This window comes from Brachyhypopomus gauderio, chromosome 18 (assembly GCF_052324685.1).
Source record: "Brachyhypopomus gauderio isolate BG-103 chromosome 18, BGAUD_0.2, whole genome shotgun sequence".
NCBI classification, from domain to species: Eukaryota; Metazoa; Chordata; class Actinopteri; order Gymnotiformes; family Hypopomidae; genus Brachyhypopomus; species Brachyhypopomus gauderio.
In genome coordinates, this window is record NC_135228.1 from 16,037,633 (window position 1) to 16,053,387 (window position 15,755).

A 15,755-nucleotide genomic window follows, 5' to 3' on the forward strand; every position below is an offset into this window, starting at 1 on the left:
CCATGTGGGATCAGGGAGGAATTGGGTAAATACTGGAATGATCATATGACTCCTATCTTATCCGTGATTGGTGGAACTGATGGTGTTACAACTCTCCCCATGTTACAACCATACCCGGTCTCCCCATATGATATAAAAGTCAAAGTTGCACTGAATTTTCTCCAGAAGTGGACATTCCAGGTTCAGAAAGTAAAAATCCTCATCGAGATGTTGCTCAGGCTTCCTGGATTGTGTAGATTCCACTAATTTTACCTGGCTTGCACTAATTAGAAAATCCAGCACGCGTGAGTAAAAAACCTGGAATATTCACCTCAGATTTTTTGTGAGTGACTTTTTAGCATTCACACTCTGGTTTTTATTCAAGTTCTCGCTTCAAAAATACAAGTGCAAATTTTAGTTGACACGTTCTCACATCAAAAATGCAAGTGCGAGTTTTAGCTTACAAGTTCTCAGATTAATAATACAAGTACAGATATTGGTTTACAAGTTCTCAAATCAGGTTCTTCAAGCTCTCAAGTTTTGCAATGTTTTTAATGTAATGTGCCATATTTTGTCAATTGTGATTTTTCACCGCAATCGAAATTTGTCCTCTGCATTTACCCATCTGTGCAATTAGAACACACACACAAACACACACACTAGTGATTGTAGGCACACATGCCCAGAGCGGTGGGCAGCCCTAGCTGGGGTTAGGTGCCTTGCTCAAGGGCACCTCAGTCATGGCTTCAGGTCTGGGAATGGAACCCACGACCCTCTGGTCACAAGACCAGTTCCCTACCACCAGACCATGACTTTTACCACCATAAACTGAAACTTTGCATGTTGCATGGTTGAGCTGTAGTAATATCAGGTTACCTGATATGTTTAAATCTGAACGCCACTGGACAATAAGTGTTCGGTAGGCTTAGCATTGACCAATCAATCATGATGAAATTTATATGCAATGAGTAATAAAGATTCTCTGAGATTCTTAAAATGGCCACTAGGTGGTGGTATTCATAAAAAACAGTATAAACTACATATTTTCATTTATGACGTGTATTCATTATTGTTTATTTATTTATTTATTTATTTATTTATTATCATTTATAACATTAAATTAATGTGATTCTTTGTAATATTCCAAACAACTTTGCAATTATAAGTGCTTTCCAAAAAGGTTTTTTTTGCATTCAGTAAAATCTCTGGACTCTGTCGTACATCACTTTCCAAAAAATGTTTGTAAATAATTCTTCTCTCCTCATCTACCAATCAGATGTTCGAGCCAAATGTGAACTACTTTCACATTATTATCACGTTTGTTACGTGCATGTGCACATTGGCCAGTGTTTTTACAGGTGCGACCTGTGTGTGGAGCCTTGCATTTTTAAACGGATACCACTAGAGGGCGGGGAGGGAGGGAGGGAGAGAGAGAGAGAGAGAGAGATAGAGAGAGAGAGAGAGATACCTATGGTGGGGGTTGATTTGTCAGCTATATTCTGATTCTGTGGAAATTAGTTTTAGACTTTAGTTATAACTGGTGTTCTTCTACAATTATGTTGTTTTTAATGGTTTTGGGGCAGAACAGAACATTAGGTAAGGGGCGGACACCAACCTTTGTATATTTTGATTATCAGAGTATTATTTTTGTTTTCTTAGATTTAGATATTCTTTTCTAGAGTTCTAGTTTGATTTGTTATGTTCTTTGCTTTGTCATCAAAAATATTTCATTTTTTTGTGAATATTTATATCTATCTATATACGTGTTAAATATTCCATAGTAAAAAGGTATTTTTGTGGTTGTTTTCTCTTCCCCACCATCTCAGAGTCTCACCTTCACCTATTTCACCTGCTTGCCCACCTCCACTTGTTATATACTCCTCTTATCCCCCCCCTCAAGACAAAGCTTGAAGTGTTTGTAACATATGGGGGCTCGTCTGGGATTGTTTTTATGGTCCCATTGTTGGTTGATGCCAGTTTGTGATTCAGTTTGTGGTGTTTGTGATGCAGTTTTTATCGTGGCTCATTTTGATATACAGGCATTTTTTTGCTACAATTAGATTAGTTTTTGTAAGGTGGAATTGCTGAGCATTTGTGAACATTTTGGGGTTATAGCTACTACAGGTAAGAAAAGGAGTAATATGACAACTTGTGCTTGATCAATTGATGGAGTTATGTACTTTGTCACTCTGAACAAGAAATATTTACCACTTCTGTTGGTATCACAGTTAAGGAGCATGAGAGAGACATGGGTACTCCAGTTGTGTCTGTGAAGGAGGGTGTCGGTACAGTTCCTAAAGTGCAGACAACATTGCCTAGGTGTGAGGCCCTTTCTTTCTCATCTGGGTCTAGAGATAAATCTCTTTTGAAGATGTGGCTCGCTTTGATGGAAATAGAACTGGAGAGAGAAATTCAACTGCTTGAGGTGGAACAGAGAGAAAAGGATTTTTACCCGAGGATCCAGTCGGATCTTTTTCCAGCTCGTCCTACTGGGCTTGAGCCATTTACATTCTCTCAGATTCCTATTAGCTGAGTATTTTAAAAAATCATCTGAAATCTCTTATGTGGAGTTTGCAAGATCTCTCCTGTTTGATAAGTGGGTTGCCGCACATCAGGTTTCCGATCTGGAGTCGTCGAGGGAACTCATGATGTTGGAGGATTTTAAAGATTGTTTGCCAGATCAAATCTGCATATATTTAAATGAGAACAAGGTGAGTTCTTTGTCTCAAACTGCTGTTCTAGCAGATGAGTTTGTTTTAACTCGTAAGAACAACTTTATAGTTTGCCCATCCGGTGTGCAAAAGCATGTTCACAGGTCCCCTCAGCCCCGTCGACAGGGGGGGACAACCGGGTCTGTTGTCCCGGGCCCTAGGGCCAGGGGGGCCCATCAAAGAGCCCAGCAATTTATTTTTTACTTAAAGTCTATAATTTTTAAATAATCTTGAAATATTTCATTAATATAAAATTATGTACTCATAATAAGCTCAATGGCTCAAATATATATGTTTTTTTTACCTATCTGCATATTTTCCATTAAGTGCATACACCCCCGCCTCCCACTGGAAAATGGTTTGATCCAGCACCGACTGTAGCCGGCCGGTATCCGCCCAACAGCGGTAAATACAGTGGTGGATAGTTAAAGTAAATACAGAAATCTGGAGCGCAGAAAAGAAAGGAAAAACATTTACCTGACGAATTTTAAAGTTGCATTGTGTTCCAGGTTTGAAAAGTGCTGGAATTTAGGGTAAAGTACTTGAAAATGCTTGAAATTGTAACTACTTCGTTTCACAACAAATAGCTGTCTGACTGAACAGTTCTCGTGAAGACGTTAAGATTGGGCGTTTTGAAAATAAACAACCATTAAATAATGTGATAAAAAGCGAATTATTTCGAATCATTTCGAGTATATGTATAAATATTTAACTTAATTAAGTTTAACGTGCTGGAAAATATTGAAATGGACCTTTAAAGTGACGTACACGTGCTTTAATTCCACCTTATAAAGGTGTATGAACCGTGCAAACAGGACTTTGTTCATTGCGCTGAAGCGCGGCGCGCGAAGTTACAAAATTCGAGAGGTGCTCGACCTCGCGAACCGACAGCGCGCGAGACCCTCGCGCACGGGCGGAGCCACTGCGATTACGTCATTTTCGCGCGAACCCTTGCGCCGCTGGCGCTGGGGGGGCACATGAATCTTTCTTGTCCCGGGCCCCAGCAAGACTGTCAACGGGCCTGGGTCCCCTACACATAATAGCAGAGAAAAGGGGAGATCTGAGCAGCTGGAGTGTTATGATTGCCACAATTTGGGTCATAAAGCTGTTTTTAGTCAAGTGAAAGCAAGAGAGACAGGAAAAACAAGGTAAACCAAATAAGGTCCTGCTGACTCTGTAAGCTCACCTGATGAATGTTGCCATCCTTTTATTATTGTAATTATTTTATTTTATTCTAACTCAGTTTCTGTCAGAAGTCAGAAAAGAAGTCAGAAAGAATTTATTTGTCATACATTGTACAAGTACAAGATGAAATGCTGTTTCCCTGGGGCCCAGGTGTGTTAAAGCACGGGGAACCCAGAGCGGCCGCAGCAACGTATTGCGCCGCCTCCACAGAATGGGGGAGAAACATAGAGAGATAAACATTAGGAGGAGACAAACAAATATATGATCACAGATTATTCTCACAACAGGACAACAGTCTTTGTGCACGCAAAGAATCCCCATAGCACATATAAGTACTGATAACACAGACAGTCAAGCAGTGAAAGGCGCGATTCATTCAGATAGGGAGGGGGAGCCAGAAGCCTGGCACAGAGTTAGACTCTGTGTTAGACTCTGATGTAGTCCACCCTGTTGTCATGGTATGTGACACTAGCACAGCACAGTCTTTTATTCGAGAAGGTGTATTGCTCCTAACTGATAAGTCTTTTAGTGGTCTTATGCACTTTGCCAAGAGATTGGAATGAGTTATGTGCAGGTACCCTTGCATAATATTTCTTTACAGTCAGATCTGGTATGTGGTTATTTCAAGATAGGTGTTAGAAATGAACTGCCTGTAAAGGCCGTTGATGTAATTTTGGGAAATGGCAGGAGGAAGAGTTATTCCTGTGTCGGTAGTAGGTAGTTTCAGGACAGCCAGAAGCCCAGTGTGTCACTGATAGCAGTATATTTCCTGCTTGTGTAGTAACTAAGTCCCAAAAGTTGTCTAGAAGTGACAATGAGCCAATTGGTTTATCAGATACATTTCTAGCAGAAGTCCCAGTGGTGTCTTCTTCAAAACTACCTACTTTAGAAGTGGAAAAAAGGTTATATAAGTTAGTTGAAAATCAAGATAACTTTACCAGTGATGCCAGTTTAAACAATTATTTTCAGTCTGCGTGTAGCCTTGATGAACCGAGAGATAAACGGGTTGCATTCTTTTTGGAGAATAGCCTGTTGATGTGTAAATGGACCTGTACCACCAGCTGTGAAAATGCTGTGTTTCAAGTTATAGTACCATCTGACTTTCATTCATTGGTTTTAGGTGTTGCTCATGATCATCATTGGTCGGGTCATTTGGGAATTACTAATGCAAGGATTGCATTTCGTTTGTCCTGGTTTGCGTAAAGATGTTGTTCCTGCGATACTTGTCAAAAGATAAACTTGGCAAATCAAAGCAGCTTGTTCCTCCAGTGTTTTTTTTTTTTTTTTAAAGACGGCTGCTCGCCATTTTGGTCCTGGGGATAGTTTTATTCCTTCTACTTTCTCCTACCTTGTCTATGTCATCCATATTTACCTGTCTTACAACGTGCAGATATTATGGCTCTGATTCGACAGTTTCCAACCATAATTGGTGATGTACCTCAACAAACTTTTGGTCAACATGACATCAAAGTAGTTACTGCCTTTGAAACGTCATGCATACCGTGTGAATGCTCAAAAACGGGAGATCATGAAGAGAGAAGTAGAATACTTGCTGAAACATGGTTTAGCATTACCTAGTAACAGCCCATGGAGTTCACCATGCTTGTTGGTACCAAAGCTTGATGACACTTGATGGGTTGTTCACAGATTACCATCGATTAAATGCCAACACAGTACCCGGTTTATATCCTCTACCACACATTGATGATTGCACTGATAATGTCAGCACGTTTTTTGTGTCTAGATAATTTAAAAGGTTACTGGCAAGTTCCCCTGATTCCTAGAGCTGCCGAACTGTCTGCTTTTAGCCTTGAAGTTTTTTGAGGTTTATGTTGGTTCTAGTCCCTTGTAGTCCCCAGCTGTAATTTATTCTGACCACAATCAAACTGTGTTTTTGTCAATGATGTATAACCACAACAAAAGACTCATGAGATGGTTTTTGTTTTTACAGGATTTCAATCTTGACATACAACATAAGAACAGAGTGGACAATGTAATGGCCGATGCCCTAGAAGTTAAATGGGCATAAAAATATTTTTGTGTTTTTGGGTGGGCATATTGTGTGCATGTGCACATAGGCCAGTGCTTTTACATGTGCAGCAATCGTTTACAATTGCAAACATGATAAAACTAATTATTGATCTTTTTACTGCCAGAAAATACTATAAGATAAAAACTAAGAGCTGAGTCAAAAATTGTGTTCTCATATGGTCCTCTTGTAAGGACATGTTACATAGCAGTTTCCTTCCTGTGGTTTCCTGTTGAAATAAGAGCAAATTTAAAGAGCCTTTCTTTAATGTGAAAGTTTAAACAGACAACCTGGAATTTTACATTTTTACATTGGGTCAGTTGAGTTTTTCTTTTTCGGTTTATATTTAGGATATATATTACACAGATAAATAGTTTATAAAGGTCACAATGAAATCCCACTTCAATTCACTGAAACACAGCCCACGACACGATGTAGGATATAAACAGCTAGACAGACATACAGAGAAAGACAAAGAGATCCAGGAGGAGTGGCTGTACTTCAGGCGAGGCGAGTTATACATAGGTAAGCTGACTGAAACGAGAACACAACCGCCCATTACATTCCCCCCTCACCTTTTGGACAACATGGCGATCTGAAGTACACCTGCGCTGCTTCTGTTGATGCGTTTTTTCACTGTAGTCTCATGTAACCTGTATATTCCTTCCTTAAAATAACCAGAACGTTTAAAATATTGGCGAGTGTTTTGCACCGTCGGACGTTTCGATGAAACCTTTACCGGAACTATGTAACGAGCATCAGAAGAAAAGCTTCGACTCATCTCTTGGGGAGATGCCGAATGAGCAGGCAGTACCTGGGAGGACGAACGCGAGAGCCAAAGGAGAGGTAGGTTTAGGTTTAGGTGGAAACTGAGTTTAAATCAAACGTTAATACGAACTGCTGCTTTTTCCAAACCATTTGCGGTTTCATTTTTGAAAAGTCAGTTTAATCGGCGAGCTATATTCTCTCCATGTTCTTAACCCTGCCTAGCAGGTTTGTTAATATAGTAACTAAACCTGTTTGTCCACATTCCTCGGAAGATAAAATAATTTTAAGGCTGTTATCTTCGGCAATTATTATAACTTCTAGAAAAAAGCCTACCTATTGGCGCCACAATTGGGGTTTGCATTTTGGTAAACAGTAAAGTTGCAAACTCAAAAATGTAAAGTTATTTTAATGACAAGGGACTGTAATTGCAGACTGTAGCATTAATATAAGCTATTTATAATATCACTTCATCAACAATCGTTTCAAACTGCAATTCCCTTAGCAATTCAAACCTTGTCAAATAAGCTTGAAGCCGCCCACACACTTTTGTGGCTATTGTTTACCTAGTGTATGACACAGACGTGTCATCAGCTTGTATTAAAAACCTTTGGAAGAATCCCGTAATGACATACAAAGGATTTTTGATTCTTCCTCTTACTGTGCAATGTTTCCAAAATCTTAAACCTACAACTTTATACAAATCTATAGTGATGACAGTTGTTTTTGCTTTTGGTTTGGTGTACCAGTTTGCAGGTCTACGTGTGTCCAGTATGAAATGACTGTAACAAGCTTCCTCTTCTCATTGTAATCTGTCCTCATCAATATTCCTAGCAACCAGAATTACTTCCTTTTCATTACAGAGCTGAACCAAACCCTGAGTGGCTCGCCATAGCCATGTAAATCGTTTGCTAATGTCAAGGATCATTCTTGTTCATTTTAAAACAAGGATTTTTTCATGCCATTAGGCAATAGGCTACTGTTTTAAGTTTCTAAAGTTATAATTTTTGAATGGATAAGTGTAATATTTATAACATTTAATTCAACCTGCGCAATCAGTTTAAACATTTTCATATGTGATTCCTAGTTTGTGTCAGAAGTTCACATGTCAAAAATACATTTCTCTTCTCAACATGCTTGGTAGTATTTTAGGTGACTCATGAAAGACTAAAAAAGGATGACTTGTGTGATGATGTGCTAGTATTGATTGATATTTTTAAGCAAAATCTTAAAAGCATTTAACCCTCAGGAGGAGAGAAAGGTTTGAAAACCAGCTAATATGGAAATGTATCTGACTGAATTCCTTATGTTGTCTTCAGCAGAATGCAACCCAGCCCAATGGGTTCACTGTCCCACAGAGTCCCAGCAGTGTGGCCTCCCAGTCACAGACTGGGTCTCGCCCCCCTTCTCCAGTCCTTCCACAACAATCCCAACTTCCCAGGGAGCAATGGGGTAGCAAGAATGAATTTCTGCTGTCCTGCATCGGCTACTGTGTTGGACTGGGAAATGTCTGGAGGTTCCCTTACCTGTGCTACCGCAACGGTGGAGGTGAGTTATTGCCAGCAGGGGTGAAATTGTATCTGAGCGGAGAGAGAGACAAAGTGGTGTGTGTGTGTGTGTGTGTGTGTGTGTGTGTGTGTGTGTGTGTGTGTGAGATGGAGAGAGTTATTACCAATGAGAGTGGAGTGCCCACAAATAAAGCAGTACTCTGCAATGGTGTGCAGTAAATACATTTGCAGGGCAGTGAGCTCCATATCTCGAAGTGCAAGTGGAAAGTGACATAAGTAGTATGTGATATCAATATCATTATAAAATCTTACACAGCTGTGCCCACACAAGAAAAGAATTTGCTGTAGCCAGGTTTTTAAACACCAAAAGGTATATGGTTTACTAGGTGTCTAAAATTATATTACAGGATGCATTAACACTGTGGAAAATACATATACCAAAATAGTGGTTGTAACATTTTATGTAAATTTTATCTTCATGTGAAAACAGCGCTTTTGCATTTTATGTACATTTTATTTTCATGCCAAAACAGTGCTTTTGTTATTAAAAATATATGCCAATTTTTTTAAACTAACGGTTATAAAGCTAATATGACTAACAGGCTGTGTGAAAGTACCAGATTTGAAACCAAAGTAAGTTAATGATAGCCTGAAGTGTGTGAAAGCAGATCCTAAGACTATAGTCAGCTACACACACACACACACACACACACACACACACACACACACACACACACACACACACACACACACACCCATATGCAGTACTCACCTACAGCTGTGTAGCTCTAATCCTTTGAAAAGGTTTTGGCAGCTTCTAGTTATATAAAGTTCTAGTTCTCCTTTGGTATGTGTTGGGTGTGAGCCTCTCACATGTAATGGAGATGCCCCTTCACTGATCAAAGAAGCATTGATCCTAAGTCACATTTCCTTTGCGGTTTTACTTTTAAATGATTTTCGTGGTGCCCTGTTGAATTTGCACTAATTGAAAAAGAAACACGCACACTACTCATTCAGAAATTCTGTGGGCTGAATCTGAGGAATTAAATGTTTCTTTACAGCAGTACAGTTTGATGATACATCTGATACAGTGAATATTGAATAGTCTGAGGTACAGCGTCATCAATGAGGATTCTTGAACTGTGCATCAGCTAATGTTTTCTTGATAACTGTATAACAGTAAAGATTCTGTGGAAGGTATTTGTCCCTGTTGATCTCTTGACGCTACATGTACATTGCAACCGGAGTGGTTGCTGCATGATGGTGTGAATGCTGGTGAGAGAGTAGTGTCATTTGTGGTGCCACAGGTGTGTTCCTCATCCCGTACTTCATCATGCTCTTCTTCACGGGCATGCCCCTCTTCCTCATGGAGCTCAGTCTGGGTCAGTATGGATCTGCAGGTCCAATCACCGTCTGGAAATGCTGCCCGCTGCTTAAAGGTACCAGCATGCTGCAGGGCATCCATTCATTTTACAGTGTTTGTTTTGGGTTCTTGTATAGTGTTCATGGTTTATTTACCTTTTAAGTACCTCTTAGGTTTTGTGTAAGTAAGGGTCCTCTGTTTGATGTTCTGACATGCATGTGTTAAAGAGTCAATATAATGTGCAGTAAACCAGCACCTGTGCAGTAAACCACCATAATGTGCAGTAAACCAGCACCTGTGTGGCTGGGATGAGACGAGTGTTTAAAACAATGCGAATCTCACCTATTTCCTCCTCTCTGTGTCTTCAGGTATTGGCATAGGAATGCTCTGTGTGTCCATATTAGTGTGTCTCTACTACAATGTAATCATTGCTTGGACCTTTTATTACCTGGGCAGCTCCTTCCAGAGCCCACTGCCATGGTCCTGCGATGCTCCTGCTAATGCTCCACTGTGTGTAAGTGTTACGCAATCACGAAGTGACTTTGCATGTCGGGTTTGTTGTGACCGAGCATGACACGAGTGCAGCAGAATCACCGGTCAATAAGATATTTATATCAAACTACTTAACGGGATGTTTTGAACACACTGTACTTGTTTGAATACGTTGCACTTGTTTGCTATTGTTTACCATAAACAGTTACCACCTCATTTCACTAATGAATAATGAAAATAGCAGAGATCTGCAGGGACGAATCTATAGACAATAAATTCTGTATGATATGGTTTGTCCTTTAATTCACAGAACTCCACCAATAGGACAAACCACCTCAGTCCCCCCGAGGTGTTCTGGAAGTAAGCATGCTGTTTTGATGTACCTTTTCAGTTTTTCTCAGAGTAACTGACTGAAATGTAACATGTCTACCATATTGTGAAACATTTAACAAGTTAAAATGTATGTGCAATAAACCACTCATTAAACTGTAAACTAAATTGAAGTCTACATACTATACACAAATTAGTTTGTTTGTGCTCCTGCTATTCAAAATAATGCAAACTAATGTAAACACAAAGGATGTTTCAGGTCATAGAAGCACAGACTCATTCTTCACTCAAGTGCATAGCTGGCCCAGGCCACATGATATTTTTAGATGTTAATGCGTTGCAGGAAATAGTGGTTGAAATGCGCGTGTGTGTGTTCATCTGTCTGTCTTGCAGTGAGCGTGTCCTGGGTGTGGTGAACAGTGACGGGTTGCATGACCCTGGGCCAGTCAGATGGCAGCTTGCTCTGTGTTTACTAGCTGCCTGGTTCATCATTTTCCTCTGCATGTTGAAGGGGATTCGCAGCTCAGGAAAAGTAATGTGTACACAACAGTTCCAGCTCATTTAGGATAGGGATGATTTAGTGAAGCAGGATTAATGTAAGATCTAATATTTACCAGCAGTTAGTACTATACAGAGTCTGCAGACAGTACAAATTGATGACTGGAAGGCTGAATCCTGTATAAATTCAAATAATCCTGTACTTGTTAGTTAAACTGGTTTTCATGTCGATCAGCAATAGAAACATTATTAAACATTCACAATGCAGCAGTGCAATTATAGCTGTAACTTCTCAGCCAGTCGGTTGTATAATGCTCGGGCAATAATCTGATGATTGCATCCCTTTCTTAACCCTCAGGTGGTATATGTGACTGCCACCTTCCCGTACATCGTGCTGATCGTTCTGATCATCAGAGGGGCGACTTTGGAGGGCTCTCTCCAAGGGGTGACCTTCTATCTCACTCCAGTCTGGAGCCGCCTGGCTAACGCACAGGTACAGGAGTGGTGCAGATGCATCCAGAAACTGCATGTTGAGCTTTGCTTCTGAACCGTGCATGGATCTGTGAGATGATGTGATCTGGCTTGTGCAGGTATGGAATGACGCAGCATCGCAGATCTTCTACTCACTGGGCATTGGAGTAGGAGGCCTTCTGTCTATGGCCTCCTACAACCAATTCGACAATAATGTCATCAGGTTAATTCTTTGTTAATAACTGTTATCTTTGTGTTGCACTATTTCTTAATTAGGAATATTATGGACAGGTTTAATGTCTAAATCCTAAACGCCAATTTCCTCTACCAGGGACACTCTAGTGATCACCCTAGGGAACTGTGGGACCAGCTTCTTTGCAGGTTTTGCTATCTTCTCCATCCTCGGTCACATGGCATGGAGGAAGGGTGTGCCTGTGGAGCAGGTTGCAGACACAGGTAAATTTAGTCCAGCTTGTCTTTTATATATGCCAGCATAAGATTCTTAAAGTTCAGAATGGGACTTGTCTGAAGCACGGCATGGAGAATAGCATTAAGAGTGGTGCGCTGATTCTGTGCTGTTTTCTGCACTGATCGCGTCTTTGTTCCTCTATCAGGTCCAGGATTGGCATTCGTGGCCTACCCAGAAGCCCTGGCTCTTCTGCCTGGCTCTGTTTTCTGGTCCATAATTTTTTTCCTCATGCTCTTTATGCTAGGAGTTGACACACTGGTAAGAGTCCTTCAAATATGTTCTTTTGTCTAACCAAATTTGTCAGAATGCCACTGGTAGTCTGTGGTAAACCTGTGACTTGCTAGGTTTGCAAGCAGCAATCGTATGATCACATCATATTGTGACATTCTTCATTGCAGCATGCATTTCTGCTAAATGTTTCTTCATACTTTTTGTGTCACTTAATGGCCTGCTATGTTTACCAATATCGTATCATCATGACACAGTTAACAGCAATTAACTACTACATGCAATTAACTGCTTATGCAACACAAAGTTAACTAAATGTCTTCCCTGTTGTTCGAATTCTGTCCCATTGCTCACCTGCATAGTTTGGCAACATGGAGGGGATTACCACAGCAGTACTGGATGAGTTCCCTCAGCTCAGGGCCAATATGAAGCACAAGACTCTGTTCCTGGCTCTGCTCTGCTTTGCCTTCTACCTGCTGGGCTTGTTGTTGGTCACTAATGTGAGTGATTAGCTGAGATTCTTCATTTGATGTATGGCAGTAGCATTTGTTGGGAGACACTACGCAACATGTGCATTGTTCTTAATGTATAACGTGTTGATTCTGTACATTTTGCTGTTACACGGGTGTATCTGTCCTCATATTTGCATGTGCATGTGTTCTTAACAGGGAGGGATATACTGGTTCACCCTGATAGATTCATTCAGCACCAGTTTTGGTCTCATCATTATCGCTCTCTTCATGTGTCTGGGCATCTCATTCTTTTATGGTGCGCTCTTCATCACTCTTCATCTCATGCCAACACTGTAGCAGAGGTCATAACGTTCCATAATTATTGTGGATTAGTGATCATGATGGATTACTTTGTATTTGACAGAGTAAGACATGTTCAACATGAACATGTATGTTTATGAAATATGTTAATGTTTTCCTATGCATGTCTGGGTATTTGCATGTGATTCTATTTTGATGAAGGCGTGAACCAGTTCTGCCAGGATATAGTGGACATGATCTGTCTCTGTCCACCATGGTGCACCAAGTTGCTGCTCTATTTCAAAGCATGCTGGGTATTCTGCACACCCTTCCTGTTACTGGTGAGTATAGTGTCTGTGGTTAGACATTTGATGTCTGTGCCTGATGTCACTGTAAAAGTCTTTTATAATGACCATAGCTTTACGTTATCATTTCCTGCTAACTTATGGCTATAATTATACACTGGATAAGATGTCAAATAGCCTGTGCCATGTTAGAGTTTCACATATGGCCTAGCCCAGAGGTCACCAACAGGCGGACCGCGGTCCGGATCCGGACCCGAACGCAGTCCTGCCCGGACCCAATCTCATTCCTGATTAACTGAATACGGACCGAAATGCCATCCCATCTGGACCCAGAATAAATTGTTTAAAATATTTCTTAATTTTGACGGGAGAATTAATTTTAAACCGGAGCATTTATTTCAGCGCTATTGAAAAAAACACTCCGTTACGAGTGTAGTTAAAAATTGTCCCCTTTATTTGTTAAACTGCAAACCTGAGAAAAACTGTACAGGGGTCATATCCTTTTGAACGTAAGCAGAAACCATAATAAATGAGTGCCTCTTGCTGAGACTTGAAAGTAACACCATGTCTATGTATCGTGCAGCATTAATAATTCAATGTTCCCATGAAATCCTATCTTTCTGTGTGTCCTAGTGATAGCATGTCCTAAGAAGAGTTATGATTTTTCTTTGTGTAGTTTATCTTGACCTACATCTTCTTGGAGATGTACAGAACCTCACTCCATTACGGCTCCTATGTGTACCCGCTGTGGGGGAAGACACTGGGAGTGTGTATTGGAGTTATCTGCTGCATTCAGATCCCTATCTGGGCCACTGTGGCTGTCTGTAAGGAGTCCGGCACTCTGAAAGACGTGAGTTGCTTAACCTTTCATTTTACTAGCTTATACAACAAACAAGCCAAGTGTTCATATGAATAGTATACCTTCTTTCCCTATTATTTTATAATAGTCTTAATGACACCCCCCCCACCCACAAACAAGCGAACAAAATCTAACCACACACACACACACACACACACACACACACACACACACACACAGCCAAAGCAGGAATGAGTCTGTTACTGTCGTTTCTGTGTGTGCTTCCCCAGCGCTTTCAGAAAGCCATCCGTCCGCTAAACTCCTGGCGCGTCAATAATCTGAACAACGGCAGTCAAGAACAGCGTGTGGAGCCCGAGAGGATTGAAGGACCCTTCACTGTCAACCTGACTGACATGGACTTCACCGGCATAGCCTGGGAGAGTAGTGAGGCATAACACTGCCCTCCTACAGCCTCTAGTGTTGGGAGGGTGAACTGCACCTTTGTCTTGGTGAAGAGTAGAAGGCTCTCCCAGTTTCATGGCCACAGGCAACAGCACACTGCCTTGTGATGACTAAAAATATGTACTCCATACTAACTGCACTATGGACTTCTGGAGTGCAGTAATAGTGCATATTCTCTGAGAGGTTGTCAGAGTTGTACTTGACTAAATGGAAGTGAGTGCAATTTCTGGTATTTTCCTTTTGGGGGGACTCGGTCTACTGTTCTCAAAAATCTCGATATAATGGTCCATTGGTTGTATAATTTTTGCCCTCATCCAGTCTGTGGAGAGCAGCTAGGACTCTTCCCCAATGGGGATTTTTCAAAGTTGCAGTTATTGCTTAAATGGTTCCCATACATATGCTGTTATTTATGATCATTTACATTTTATGTAATAAAATGTAACGATACTTTTACTAAGATGTTCAGACAGAAACCTCTTTAAAATTGACCAAAACATTATAGAGGTGTACATAGTCTAGTGATGCGTCTTGTTTTGGTTGTGTATGTTAGAGTTCAATACATGAAGAATGATTTTAATTTAATTATAGATTTATGTTTATTAGGTCTATTTTTAAGCAACCTCTGTCATGGAGATGAATGTTACAGAATGCTATCCAAAAATTTCAGTTACTAAGGAATACTTTTTATTTAGAGTTGCCTTTTTATTGTAAACCTATGAGCACAGGGTTTTAATGATTTCATAATTCTAAAATGCAAGTGTGATATTCAGATGCCATGAGGTAGGTGGCCCTTCCTCCTCTGAGACAACACAAGATTCAGGGGAGATTATGTATGTTTACTCTGAGCTCCATGGAAACGTCTCTAAACGTGGCTCTGCCAGTAGAATGCTGACGTGGAACTCTCTTCAGTGCTTCTCTCTCAACCCATGTGATCATGCCAAGATGGTGCTTTGCTGTTCACTACAATGTAACATCAGTCTTGTTGCAGACTGTATTCAAAGTACCAGAGAAATATGAAGCATTCCCTTTAATACCTGTGGTTCAGTCTCTTTCATTCCAACATAATCTGAATGAATGGAATTTCCTTAATCAGGGATTTTGAATACCACAGCAACTGAGTGGAACTGCAAAGCTCCACTGAAGAAAATGCACAAGTGTATCTTGAACTTTGCACTAATTCTGTTCAGTTTGGTGTTTTGACATTAATACATCACTGAAATATTCATCATATAACTTTATATTGTTATATAATTGTGTTGGTGTTTTGAAAAAAAAAAAGAAGATTGAACGTAATGAAACTGGGCAACTTGTGGGATAAGACTACATTACTAAACTAAAATAATCCAGTAACAACTGAGTATCCATATCTACCACCACCACCACTGAGTTCCAGCCTAATCTAACACAGC

General features: G+C 40.4%; 1 protein-coding gene across 2 annotated transcripts; it reads left to right on the forward strand.

Moving 5' to 3' along the window:
- The first annotated feature begins 6,615 nt into the window (after nucleotides 1-6,615).
- Nucleotides 6,616-15,377, forward strand: slc6a7 (solute carrier family 6 member 7). 2 transcript variants are annotated; one of them, XM_076980715.1, is made up of 15 exons: nucleotides 6,616-6,750; nucleotides 7,992-8,217; nucleotides 9,485-9,616; nucleotides 9,909-10,054; nucleotides 10,343-10,392; nucleotides 10,756-10,894; nucleotides 11,219-11,353; nucleotides 11,451-11,554; nucleotides 11,663-11,787; nucleotides 11,946-12,058; nucleotides 12,391-12,528; nucleotides 12,697-12,796; nucleotides 13,003-13,121; nucleotides 13,762-13,935; nucleotides 14,175-15,377. In XM_076980715.1, the coding sequence occupies exons 1-15, from the start codon at nucleotides 6,631-6,633 to the stop codon at nucleotides 14,337-14,339; spliced, it is 1,986 nt and encodes a 661-aa protein (XP_076836830.1). In that variant the 5' UTR covers nucleotides 6,616-6,630; the 3' UTR covers nucleotides 14,340-15,377. The 2 variants fall into 2 exon arrangements, with proteins under 2 accessions (XP_076836830.1, XP_076836829.1); XM_076980714.1 differs by having other exon boundaries at nucleotides 6,617-6,750; nucleotides 7,989-8,217.
- The last annotated feature ends 378 nt before the right edge of the window (nucleotides 15,378-15,755 follow it).

What these genes read in the sequence shown, in the direction of transcription:
- slc6a7 (XM_076980714.1), top strand. Translation starts at nt 6,631, where the DNA reads ATGAAACCTTTACCGGAACTATGTAACGAGCATCAGAAGAAAAGCTTC. An exon ending in GTGCTACCGCAACGGTGGAG is followed by an intron (nt 8,218 to 9,484) that starts GTGAGTTATTGC and finishes GTGGTGCCACAG; the next exon opens with GTGTGTTCCTCATCCCGTAC. An exon ending in ATGCTGCCCGCTGCTTAAAG is followed by an intron (nt 9,617 to 9,908) that starts GTACCAGCATGC and finishes CTGTGTCTTCAG; the next exon opens with GTATTGGCATAGGAATGCTC.